Consider the following 13294-nt stretch of genomic DNA (forward strand, 5'->3'; position numbering starts at 1 on the left):
GAACAATAAACGATTGGTCAATAGCAAAAATTGTGTCAGTACTAATTATAATTGTTATGTGAGCTTGATCAGCTTTTCAAATGTGTATCATTAATTAGCAAGTTTTTGAACTGAGGATTAGATTCCAGAATTTGTAATAAAATATCTATCTCTTTCCAGGTTCTATGTCTGCGACAGCAACTTGGGTTGGCAATAACACAGCAACTTATACCTCTTCCCAGGATCCGCAGTTCTGTAAGTCATCATTTGCTTAATTCATTTTTCATACTCCCACAAAGTAATAATTTGCTGGGAATTTTGGTCTTGTTAAGAGGGATAGATACAGGACCAGATAGATACTGTAGATTCCTTATTTTATGTGAGTACTGTATCCATTAATTAACGGTTTTGCATCAAATGGCAGAATATAAAATTTGGAACATCTAATTAAGGTCTTCCGTTTCCAACGGAAGACCTTATTGTTATTGCTTTGTTTCTTTTTCCCTTTTATTTTTTTTTTTTTTTTCTTACGCTTTTTTGTACAAGCGATTTTTTGAAAACGACTTGACCGATTTTCGTGAAAATTTCAGATCTTGTAGATATTGATAAAAACCTTATATATAATTTTTTATTTTAATGACGTCATTTCCGTTCGGGAGATATTGACGTTTTAGTGAATTTTAGAGGGTCATTTTGTCCTGCTATCTCCTCCTAAACGAAAAAAGATATTGAATTTAAATTTTCAGGGATTGTAGACAAAAGATTGTAGATGTGTTTAAAGGCATTTGTGGTTGTCTGGCTTCAAAGGCGTCGAAGCTCGCCTGGACCCGAAAATCGAGTTTAAAAAAACGACGTAATTTTTAATGGTTTTCGTTCTTTATCTCCTTTCCTGAAAATATTTTACCATGACATATAGAGCAAATAAAATTTATATTTACACGATCTTCCGTTTGATAACAAGAAAAAGGGGCTGGTCCCTTAAATAAGGGGCCAAAAGGGCTCTAAAGTCTTTCTCCCATAGCACTTTACTGAGAAATATTTTGTAATATGTTTAAGAAGCAAAAATGTTCATCTTTTACTAATAAAACTATACATTATAAATTTTTTATTATGCGTTACGTAATTAGGGGTTTTAAGGGGCCAAAAGTCCAAAATTTCGATCGAATATATCTCAAAAAGGACAAATATTTTGAAAAGCAATATAAAATAAAAGATGCTTAGAATGATGTTTTAAACAATATTCAATCATAAAATTTTGGTTATCTGGCCCCAATAAGGAGATTAGGGGTCGGCCCCTAAAATGTCCTTTCCAAGATAGCTCTTAAACGGCAAAGAATTTCTAAACACTTGTTGAACAAAATATGTTTAATATCAAAAGAACTTTCGTATGATGCCAAGAAAAAGGGGCTGGCCCTTCAATTTAGGGGCCAAAAGGGCTCTAAAGTCTTTCTTCTATAGCACTTTACTGAGAAATGTTTTGTAATATGTTTAAGAAGCAAAAATGTTCATCTTTCGCTAATAAAACTATACATTATAAAAGTTTTATTATGCGTTACGTAATTAGGGGTTTTAAGGGGCCAAAAGTCCAAAATTTCGATCGAATATATCTCAAAAAGGACAAATATTTTAAAAAGCAATATAAAATAAAGGATGCTTAGAATGATGTTTTAAACAATATTCAATCATAAAAGTTTCGTTATCTGGCCCCAATAAGGAGATTACGGGTCGGCCCCTTAAATATCATATCCCAGATAGCTCAAAAACGGCAAAGAATTTCTAAACACTTGTTGTACAAAATATGTTTAATATCAAAAGAACTTTCGTATGATGCCAAGAAAAAGGGGCTGGCCCTTCAATTTAGGGACCAAAAGGGCTCTAAAGGCTGTCTTCCATAGCACTTTACTGAGAAATATTTTGTCATATGTTTAAGAAGCAAAAATGTTCATCTTTTACTAATTAAACTATACATTATAAATTTTTTATTATGCGCTACGTAATTAGGGGTTTTAAGGGGCCAAAAGTCCAAAACTTAGATCGAATATATCTGAAAAAGGACAAATATTTTGAAAAGCAATATAGAATAAAAGATGTTTAGAATGATGTTTTAAACAATATTCAATCATAAAAGTTTCGTTATCTGACCCCAATAAGGAGATTAGGGGTCAGCCCCTAAAACGTCATATCCCAGATAGCTAAAAAACGGCAAAGAATTTCTAAACACTTGTTAAACAAAATATGTTTAATATCAAAAGAACTTTCGTATGATGCCAAGAAAAAGGGGCTGGCCCTTCAATTTAGGGACCAAAAGGGCTCTAAAGTCTTTCTTCCATAGCACTTTACTGAAAAATGTTTTGTTATATGTTTAGGAAGCAAAAATGTTCATCTCACATTTATTTAACAACATATTATAATAATTTTATCATGTGTTCCGTATTAAGGGGTTTTAATGGGTTTTAAGGGGCCAGAAGTACCAAACTTTGATAACATACCTCAAACAGAACAAATATTTTAAAAAACATTATTTTGAAAATCAATATAGAATAAAATGCTGAGAATGATGTTCCTAATAAAATTCAACCATTAATTTTTTTGTTGTTGCCCCAATAAGGAGATAAAGGGTCAAATATCAAAGTCAAGGTCATATAACCTTCAAAAAATCGCACGGAAGACCTCCTCGTTGCTCGCAACGAGATCGTGTCTAGTTTTAATAATTATTCCAAATAGCTAACACCTGTCTGAAAAATTAGATTTTGTAGGCTATATGTACCTCGATCCTTTTGACAAAAAGCTGCGCATAAAGATATAGAAAAGGGTTCAAACTGTTTGGATTTTTTTTTACCAAATGATGGGTTATTGCCAAATATATTTGAAATGTTTCGGTAGGGATGTGTCCCTGACGAATATTATCAAATAAAGGAGCGGACTTCATACTGCTTTCTACTTGTGTTCGAAGTTTATTAAACAACGCAGACACAACGCAATATTTTGACAATGTTCAACATGTGATCATCGCATGCTCTGGTCATCTCTTATTCCTTCAATATGTGATACTGAAATAAAACAAAGAATAAAACTAATTCCGTGCATTAATCTAAATATTACTGAATTAAATCATAGCAATATTTCACGTTTAGGAATATGTATCTCTACATACCTTCTTGCGCCCATTTATAAACAAAGAAACGTGTACATCTTTCACTTTTGCACTTTCATGTTTAAAATTCTCCAAAACAAAAGAGTTACAATAACTTGTGCGCATAATAATTCATGATATAACTTCTGTGTTGACCACTCATCCTCCTTAAACTTGAAGTCTGGCAAGTATTGAAAATAGTTCGAAAACAATTGTCATGGAAACCTTTCCTGAGGATGTTGTATACTCCGAATGAAAAAAAGTCCACTGACGACAAGGAAACCCATCCTTTGTATGTTATAGAACTTTGATTGTAGCATCAATGACCAATTAAATGTTATTGAAAATTTTCTGAATATTTAAAAGAAAAAAACCTTAAAATTTCACACTATGATTGAAATTTTCTTTATGAAAATAAAACATATGAATAAGCATTTTCAAATTAAATACAGTTTACAAAGAGCAGTGTCATATCAAAACAAGGCCCTATGTAGTGGAGGGTGAAGAATCTGATTCTGATTTGATTGCTTTGATTTCTAGAATGTTTCTCATTAAAGGGAATAACAACCACATGCAGTCGTCTGAAGTGCAGTCATCTCCCCTTACCAATCAAAATCGTAAGTACCTACCTTAGTCTCATCATTATCTACTGTAGACGCAGAAAACATTATGGTGTTTTTAATTTCACTTTGTTCATGGTCAGACAATTTTCAGTGAGCATTATTTAAGCCACTGTGAATATTCTGTGCATTTTTTGCCTTCATTAAGGTTGCCATTACAGATGTGATTGTGGTTGAGCGGGGCCTAAGTTACCACTTGTTTATCGTAATCATACTTCATTTTACATGTAAATTTGGTAAAAATAGCAAGCATTAGTATTACTTTAATTCAATACAATTAATATCATAATTAAACAACTATAATGGAAGATTTATTTCACCTTTATCTCTGCAACCCTTTGAAAACATTTGTTAACACGGACGGTAATTGTCACTTACTGTAGATTCCTTATTTTACGCGAGTACTTAATTCCACGATTCAACGATTTGCCATCAAATCGCTAGTACATAAAATAGTGATTGCCGAAATTTTATCAAATTTTCATGTAGTTTACATGTGTCCCAAAATTAACAGCGAGATTTTAGAATTCGCGAGACGGGCTTCTCGCGATTTTACGCGGATATTAATTCCTCGTGTTTAATTAGGAATTTACAGTATTATTTCAGACGTTTTAATTGTCGCTTATTACTCAGACATTTCCTTAGGGCAAAGACTTTTGCACAATCATGACATCTGCAATCGGCATTCATATTGAGCAGTTCATTTTAAGATTCAATTTGGTTGATTATAAACTTAAGGTGTACTTCTTTTTAACAGCGCCAGAGTTTTGGTGTACCATCACTTACTTTGAGTTGGACCAGCAGGTCGGCGAAACGTTCAAAGTCCCGTACAGCTACGCGCGGGTCACGGTGGATGGCTATACGGACCCATCCAGTCTGGACAGGTTCTGTCTGGGTCAGCTCTCAAACGTCCACCGGACCGAGACCAGTGATAAAGCAAGGTATGGACCTGTGTGCTCGATATACTGTAAATTCCTAATTTTACGTGAGTAGTTAATTCTGCGATTCCGCTGTTTTGCAGCAATCAAATCATGGGAATATAAAATCGTGAGCAACTTTTTTTGTTATACAGACCCTGAAACGTACTACTACACCAAAAAAGCGTGCGACTTTCGTGCGAGAAACGTTTCGTGTAAACCGTTTAGCGTTTCGTGTAAACCGTTTAGCGTTTCGTGTGAATCGTGAAGCGTTTCGTGTAAACCGTTTAGCGTTTCGTGCAAAGCGTGCAGCGTTTCGGGCAAAGCGTGTAAATCGTTTCGGGCAAAGCGTGCGAGAACCGTGTGAAACGTTCATCAGATTTCATTCGGAACTCTCTGACAATTTAATTGTTTGAAAATAGCGCTCGTGTTAAACATTACTTTAAACTGATTGGCAAAACTCCTTTGAGATATTCTCGTGAAAAAAATCTATAAGAAATTATATACTTATCTTTTTACAAAATTGAATTAATTTTTAACAAACAAAAGAAAAGTACGCGTATTGAAAGAAGACTATAGTTACTGAGACTATTCGGCTGTGTACAACCAGTACACATAACCTCGGACATCGGGTAGGACCTGCACCTGGCTGAACCTGTCAATCAAACTCTGTGTATTCGTTTTCATTGGATGGTCACGCGTCTCTTTTTTTGTCAATAGCCAATAGAAATTTAATGACTTCAAGGTAGTCGGAATCAGTATTTGATGATGCACACAAAATTAAATGTAAACATAGAAAGAAAATATTCTGTTCATTTCTATGAAATGCGGGAAGTAAATTCTTCTGAATCCCGATTAAAAATATTTCTACAAGTTATTATTTTAATTATTTAAACACTGATAACGGAAAACAACAAGTTATTAACACACTGAAATTTTCCTAAAATGTACACATGCAATTAATTATTATGGGAATATATATGCATGGTATTTAATTCAAATAGATTATGATAGAAATATTGTACGCCGTTATTTGGGGCGCCGGTTATGTATACGAATATTTTTTATTTTTTGTTCTTTCCGAAATCCAAAACAGTAATGACAACTTTCTTTATTGTTTAATCCATTGATTTTTCTCTGTGATTTTATGTACGGAACATTTATTTACGCGAATGATTCGACATAAAAAAAATTAATCGGTTGTTTTATAGCATTTTTCTAACTTATGTGACTAATTTTATTTTACATAACTTTCAAAATTATTAATGTAAATAATTACAGGTTTATTTACAGTTAGTATTCTATGAAACCAATAAAAATATTAATGTGAGAAGAAAAAACAAATCCCGCCGAATACTGAAAAACCAAATTATCAATGTAAATAATTACAGGTTTATTTACAGTTAGTATTTTTACATCGTATTCTCTGAAACCAATAAAAATATTAATGTGAGAAGAAAAAACAAATCCCGCCGAATACTGAAAAACCGATTTCAGTTTGTAATCATACGGATTTTATTTTTCGTATTTAAATATTGTGTTACGGTAACTTTTTTCTCTGGAATTTTTATTATTTACGGGACTAATAAGAATCATGGATATTTCTTTTGAGCAATAAATATATTTATAGAAGTAATATTGTTGGCTAATTCTGTGAATAAATAATTTTTTGCTTTAAATATACGTATCAAATTAATTAATAAATCAATTCAATACGTATGTACATATATGTTTCTAATATCAGTATTTCTATTATTTCGTGTTTTCTTAAAATTGATTTTTGCTAACAGAGTCAGGGTAAAAATCCGAGAGGACCCGAATCGATCAGGATAAAAGCGTGTCCAAAGCGTGTGAAAAGCGAGCAAATCGTTTCGTGCGAGAATCGTTTCGTGTAAACCGTTCAGCGTTTCGTGTAAATCGTTTAGCGTTTCGGGCAAAGCGTGCAGCGTTTCGTGTAAACCGTTCAGCGTTTCGTGTGAACCGTTTAGCGAGCGTGTAGCGAGCGTGCAGCGAGCGTGTGGTGTAGTAGTACGTTTCAGGGTCTGTAATTTCTTATAGCTCAAAACTATCTGAAAAATAAAAGCGAGATTTTAAAATCCATGAGAACTGTTTCTCACGATTTTACACGGAAATGAATTCCTCGTGTTTGATGTGGAATTTTCAGTATCAATATTTTATTATATAAATTGCCCAATGCCTGCTTAAGATGGATTTATTTTCTAATATCTGGTTGTGTTATGTCCGATTTTACTTGCCAAAAAAGAAATTATTACAGCTACAAGATCTGGTAGGGCAAAATGTAATATGATTTATCTAATAATTCCTGGTTTTATTGACTGTATTGTACAGTTGAGGTAACTTCTACCGCTCAAAATCTCTTAGACTAGTTTATTTGCAAGGAAACTATGAACGTTTGTTTCTTGTGGACAGGTTACACATTGGTAAAGGTGTACAGTTAGATTACAACGGTGAGGGAGACGTGTGGATCCGCTGTGTCAGTGACCACAGTGTGTTTGTACAGTCCTACTATCTGGACAGAGAGGCAGGCAGACAGCCAGGGGATGCGGTCCACAAAATCTACCCCAGCGCTTATATCAAGGTATGTCCACAAAATCTACCCCAGCGCTTATATCAAGGTATGTCCACAAAATCTACCCCAGCGCTTATATCAAGGTATGTCCACAAAATCTACCCCAGCGCTTATATCAAGGTATGTCCACAAAATCTTCCCCAGGGCTTACATCAAGGTTTGTCCACAAAATCTACCCTATCGCTTATATCAAGGTATGGAAAATCTACCCCACTGCTTATATCAAGGTATGTCCACAAAATCTACCCCAGTGCTTATATCAAGGTATTCCACAAAATCTACCCCAGCGCTTATATCAAGGTATGTCCACAAAATCTACCCCAACGCTTATATCAAGGTATGTCCACAAAATCTACCCCAGCGCTTATATCAATGTACAGTAACAAAAAAATTTACCCCAAAATTGGCTTGGTATATCAAAATTTCAAAACATTTAACGGCTGCTTGACGTGGATTATCATTTGATGTCAGTCATCTTTGTTATCATGTTGATCTAAAAGTTAATAAAATGGTATTCAAAGAATAGAAATTGGTTTGTGTACTTACATTGGCATTAACAAATTAAAAATAAATTGAGCAGTTTTATTGATAGAACGTGGATGGTCAAATAGATAGCATCCTTCATTTTCTCCAATTGTAAAATACTTGTCAATGATTTTTTTTTGAGCATGGGTATCATTTGTGAGCTTGCTCACTGTATTTGAGTTTAAATCGTGATTATTGTTGAATTTTGCTTATTTTTCCCACAAAATGATTTAATAATAAATTAACGATTGTAGAATAATTTTTAGCAAACACACATCAGTGTCACAGACAGACGTGATATATTTACAGTAATCTCTAACTCCGTTTACAGGTGTTTGACATCCGTCAGTGTCACAGACTGACGTGATATATTTACAGTAATCTCTAACTCCGTTTACAGGTGTTTGACATCCGTCAGTGTCACAGACAGATGCAGGAACAGGCTGCCACCGCACAGGCTGCTGCCGCTGCTCAAGCCGCCGCTGTGGCAGGCAACGTCCCAGGACCAGCATCTGTAGGCGGTATCGCTCCAGCAGTGGGTAAGAATGTGGCAGTTATTATCTGCTGTAAATGTGGTTTTTAATCTATTGTCTTTATCTTTATGTAAAATACCAGAATGATGGCAAATTCAATGTAAAAAAAAATAATAAGGAAAAGCATTATATAGAAAACAAGAGATGTGTGTAAAACACTTATGCCCCCCTCCCTTGGAAACATCTGCGAAGAAAATGAATAAAAACTGCAAATAACTGAAACATCTGCAAAGAAAATGAATGGAATCTGCAAATAATTTAAGTTTTCTAAGTCCAAGGGGCATAACTTGTTGAAAATTGCTTGATAGTACCTAACATTGAACTTGACCTAAATATTGTCATGATCATGATGATAAACCTGTAATCCAAATTTCATTTCAAATATGTACATGTACATCCTCTGTGGAGAAAATGAACGGAAACTGTTGTAGAACCAAACAACTGACAGACAGACATTTGAACATTTTTACAATAAATTCCAATTGAAATTAAATGCGAGGAATTCATATCCCCATAAAATCGCAACAAACACACATCTCAGTTTTTAAAATTTTGCTTTTTTTTTTTGTTTTTTTATACAGTTGTCAGCTATATGAAATTATAACAAAAATTGAGTGTAAGCGTTTTTATATTTTAGCTTGCAAATTGACACAAATGAGTGTAATGTGCAAAGTTAAATGCTTGGGTAAAATCAGGAATCCATGGTATTCAGTTGGGCTTCTCATCACAATAACCCAAACATTTATATAGTCCGTTTTTTTTAGACATCGTAATAACTCTGAGTTATTGAAAAAGACTCTAATCTTTTGCGTGTTCTTTTAATGAAGGCCTTAGTGCTGCCGCTGGTATAGGAGTGGACGATCTTCGTCGCCTCTGTATCTTGCGCCTCAGCTTCGTCAAGGGCTGGGGACCAGACTACCCTCGACACAGCATCAAGGAGACCCCATGTTGGATCGAAGTTCAGCTTCACCGACCACTCCAACTCCTGGACGAGGTTCTACAGACCATGCCAATCAATGAGCCACGACCTCGCGGCTTCTTTCTGGGCTAACCTCTTGACCTTTGGTCATGGACTGATGAGTCTGGAGGCTGGACACAGTATTTGATGTGTGTATTTTCTGTGGGTTTTTTTTTCGAGACTATCTAAAGGTCACCTCTGTTGTAATCCACCACTTCTGTATCAACTGTGGTGGTTTTATTTTTAACTTCATTATTTATGTGGACGACAAATTTCAAGACTTGGTACTTGGATGAAGTGCTTCAGATGAGGATCTCATATTGTTGATTATGTATAATTACTACTGTGAAGCCTGTCGATAGAAACGGGTTTATGTGTGCATGAACTAGACTTGTGATGGCTCAATGGCCAAACATTGAATTGATTCAGGAAAACAGAGCTGTTAAAGGTTAAGAAGTGGGTAAAAATACTGGCTTTCTGAATATCATAACAAGCCTGCAATTTTTGTAAATGGAGAAACAAAGTGAGAAAGTGCAGTGATCTGAATATAATCACGACAGAAACTGAAAATTGCCAAATATCTAGACATGCGGTGGTAATCATAGATTTCAAGGAGAAACAGTAGTTAGAGAAGTAGGTCAAAGATAGAGCTATTTTTCTTATATGGCTGCCGAATGCTGCTTCATTGAAGGACCTGTGTGGTTAAGTTTTATAGACTATGTTTATGTTGAGTTTTTATGATTGGATGTCCTCTGGCCTGTGAAATACTTGAAACCATGTATTACAAGCATCTTTTTGATACACATGAGATTAATGAGAACCATAGGGAATATTTATCGTCTTGTTCCTTTTTTATATTGAAGTGAATAAAAGGACCACTTGCTTGGGAAGTATTTCTCAACTAGCTACTGTTTACAGAGTTATTTTCGCCCCGTATGTTATTTTCGCATGTTTACACTTGCACTTTCGCCCCATCTTGAATTTGCTGAAACGCAGAAATATATACCCTTTCTAATTAACTGTGTTAATCTGAATTTGTTTTGAATTTGCCCGCTGACAATGAGAGGGAAAGACCCGAAAATGAATTATACGGGGCGAATATTTACCCGTATACAGTATTCGCAAATAAAATATGATGCATATAATACATGGTTTACAGTTAACAAAATGTTTTCATTTACTAGCACTAACTGCAATTTTGATTTAAGTCGGGCAGAGTTCTTGTTTGTGTGTTAATATTCATGTTTATAATTGACCCTGTCATTTAGATACTTTTAATGTGTTACATTGGCTCTGTATTCTTTTTAGCATTTTTGGCGGAAAGCGGCTTTGGAATAATCAAGAATAATGAAGTACATCCTTAAATGCAATGAGTTTATGTATGAGATTAGTAACATTCAGAAATACGTGTATCTGTTGAAAAATCTTTTTTTTTTGCCAAGTGCCATACACGCCAAATATGATATGTTTACAGTAGCCAGACTGCCATGACTTCCTGTATTATGTCTTTTAAGTTTTAACCCAACAAGTTGTTAGACTTACAGTGAAGTAATGTACTCTTTTTCGCAACAGGGCAAACAGTTATCTTTCAACAAATACAAAGGACACTTCGTAAAAGGCATTTTTCTGGTTACTTTCCTACGGTTACATGTAATTCCTCACGATTTGCACCATGTATCATTGTGTATCATATGTTTTAAACCAGCGGGCTCTCTATCCTGAAGCCTTTCTTAGTAGAATTATACAAAACTCGTAATGACTGTAGCTTTTAAAAGATTCCTGTCACAACGTTTTAACCCTAATTTTATCAATATAAATTTATAAACCTAGAAAGCCTTATGAAAGAGATGCTGCCCTTTGTATTTGTGAATCCTCATTTTTTTTCATAAAGATTGATTAGAAAATGCGAAGCATTTTGTTTCCCTCTCTTTAGAAGAATTTTATCATAATTATGAGAGATTTTAATTTTTACCATGCAGTTATTGCAGAGGGGTTGTAAAATATTATACATGGATGTTGATGTTTACTGTCAACTATACCTGGTTATATTTATATGTGTATATAATATGTGGTTGTTTTTATTAATGGGATTTATACCTTTACGTTACTGTTAGGTTAACTTGTGCCAGACTCATACTAAAACTGTATACAGGGTTATTTCTGCCCCGTGTTATTTTCGCCCTTCAAATTTGCAAACGGTTTCGCCCAGTCTTAAATTCGCCCCCTGGAAACGAAGGTGAAAATAAAACGGGGCGAATATATCCATGTATACAGTATTATAGTTGTCAACATCCCAAAAAATCGTTAACATTGTAAACATTTTCTTTCTCAACGATTTCTACCCGACTTGTCAATGATAAAACTGGTTCTCGTTAACTAATTTTCGTAAGTTGTCTTTACAGTAATTTTCAACAATTACGTTGTACATTCAACAACCTTTTTACTTTGATGAAGTTCTTGCAAATTTCGTGAAATTTACCTATTTACGATTTTATGAAGTTCTAGCAAATCTCGTGAAATTTACATCCGAACAATCTGATGAAGTTCTCGCAAATCTTGTGAAATAAACCTCCAAGCGACTAAGAGTTTGTTTACAGTGTTGTTTTCTTTTTCAAGAGGTTGTTGCGACTCCGCTCAAATATTGCCAAAAAATTGCAGCTCATTGTCCTTGTCAGTAAGTTTGGTTTATAGCTATGGACATTTGTTCTCGGTTTCTATTCTTTCTTTTTTCAAACGAGTTACCCCTTACTTTGGTAGAACAATGAATATTTGATGATCAATGGTAATTTTGTGTCAACTGATTTAATGCATACACTTTGTCATTATTTCTTGTGTTCAATTTTGGATACTGAATACTTGCCACATTTGAACGCCTAAAAATGTTATTTCTATGGTGATGTTAATTGTTAGCTATAAGATAACACGAATTTAACGAAATATTATTTATGTTAACATGGTTGAGAAACCATTTGTATAATACATTTTAATTTCTTGTTCTGAACTCAAAAAAATTAAGAGGAGTTGCGTAGGATACTAGTAAACAAATGGCGTTGGAGTAATGTAAGTAATTTTTCGGAGTGGTTGTACTGAATAGATTTGTTGGTCTGAGAAAATTTACTAGCAAAAGTTTTTTTGTACTTCTAACAATTACAGAAATTTTTTGGATGAATTTGAATTGTCCTTTTCTTGGCCATTTCAATCCGGTGAATCCAGAATTCTTCCCGCTTTTTTTTTTAGAGTACCTTAGATACCTCTATTGCAAAAGAGTTCACCAATTATCAAAAAACTTCTGTATAACAGCTTCTATAGCATTTCTAATGAAACGTTGTGTACAAAGTATGTCCATGATGGCCCTTTATCATAAAGATATTGTTCTGTTTTATAAATGTATGTATTTAAAAATCATGTTCATCAAAGATCATTTTATGTGTCTATGATTCAGTCATCACTCTTTAATTGTTACAAGTAGATGTGTTTTGTATTTGTGCTAAATTTTGTCTTACTAACAGTGGTTTTTATTGTTCATGTGAAATAAGCGACAAAAATTTATCACGCTTTTGAATGAACTTAAAAGGATTATATACCTCTATTTAGCAAAGCAGATTTTTAGATGATTTTAAAAAGTAGAATAATTAGTGCAATACTTGTGAGAAGTTTTTTTAACTTCCTACATAAATGTCATACACGATTGGTCATAACATCTTTTTTTTTTCAATAAAGGAATTTGAAGAAAGAAAATAATGTTGTTATCTGATTTATTTCACGTAACGATACAGTACCGATCAGACCCAACCTAACAGAAAGTAAACCCCGAGTAAACCCCGATCAGAAGTATACCCTGAAAGCAGACGCTACATATGTATTCGGAATAAGCACAGACAGTAGGATGATAAGTTAAAATACAAGCCTGCTTCAGACTTCAGTGCGTATAGTTGACTCCGAAAGCAATCCTCGAGTAAACCCAAAGTAAACCCCGAGTGGACCCAAATTTTCAAAAAGTAAACCCGGGGTTTACTTGGGGTTTACTCTGGTGTTAGGT

General features: G+C 34.1%; 1 protein-coding gene across 4 annotated transcripts in view; it reads left to right on the top strand.

Annotated features, from left to right (window-relative positions):
* Positions 1–12996, top strand: part of LOC128173425 (mothers against decapentaplegic homolog 4-like) — a 40572-nt gene extending 27576 nt beyond the window's left edge. For all 4 annotated transcript variants that reach the window (XM_052839107.1, XM_052839110.1, XM_052839108.1 and 1 more), the window contains 6 exons: positions 160–234; positions 3670–3729; positions 4490–4673; positions 7080–7248; positions 8165–8303; positions 9125–12996. In XM_052839107.1, coding sequence (XP_052695067.1) covers positions 160–234; positions 3670–3729; positions 4490–4673; positions 7080–7248; positions 8165–8303; positions 9125–9348 — 851 coding nt within the window. In that variant the 3' untranslated portion in view covers positions 9349–12996. The remainder of the gene's footprint in view (positions 1–159; positions 235–3669; positions 3730–4489; positions 4674–7079; positions 7249–8164; positions 8304–9124) is intronic.
* The last annotated feature ends 298 nt before the right edge of the window (positions 12997–13294 follow it).

Source organism: Crassostrea angulata, chromosome 2 (assembly GCF_025612915.1).
Source record: "Crassostrea angulata isolate pt1a10 chromosome 2, ASM2561291v2, whole genome shotgun sequence".
In the NCBI taxonomy this organism is placed as follows: Eukaryota; Metazoa; Mollusca; class Bivalvia; order Ostreida; family Ostreidae; genus Magallana; species Magallana angulata.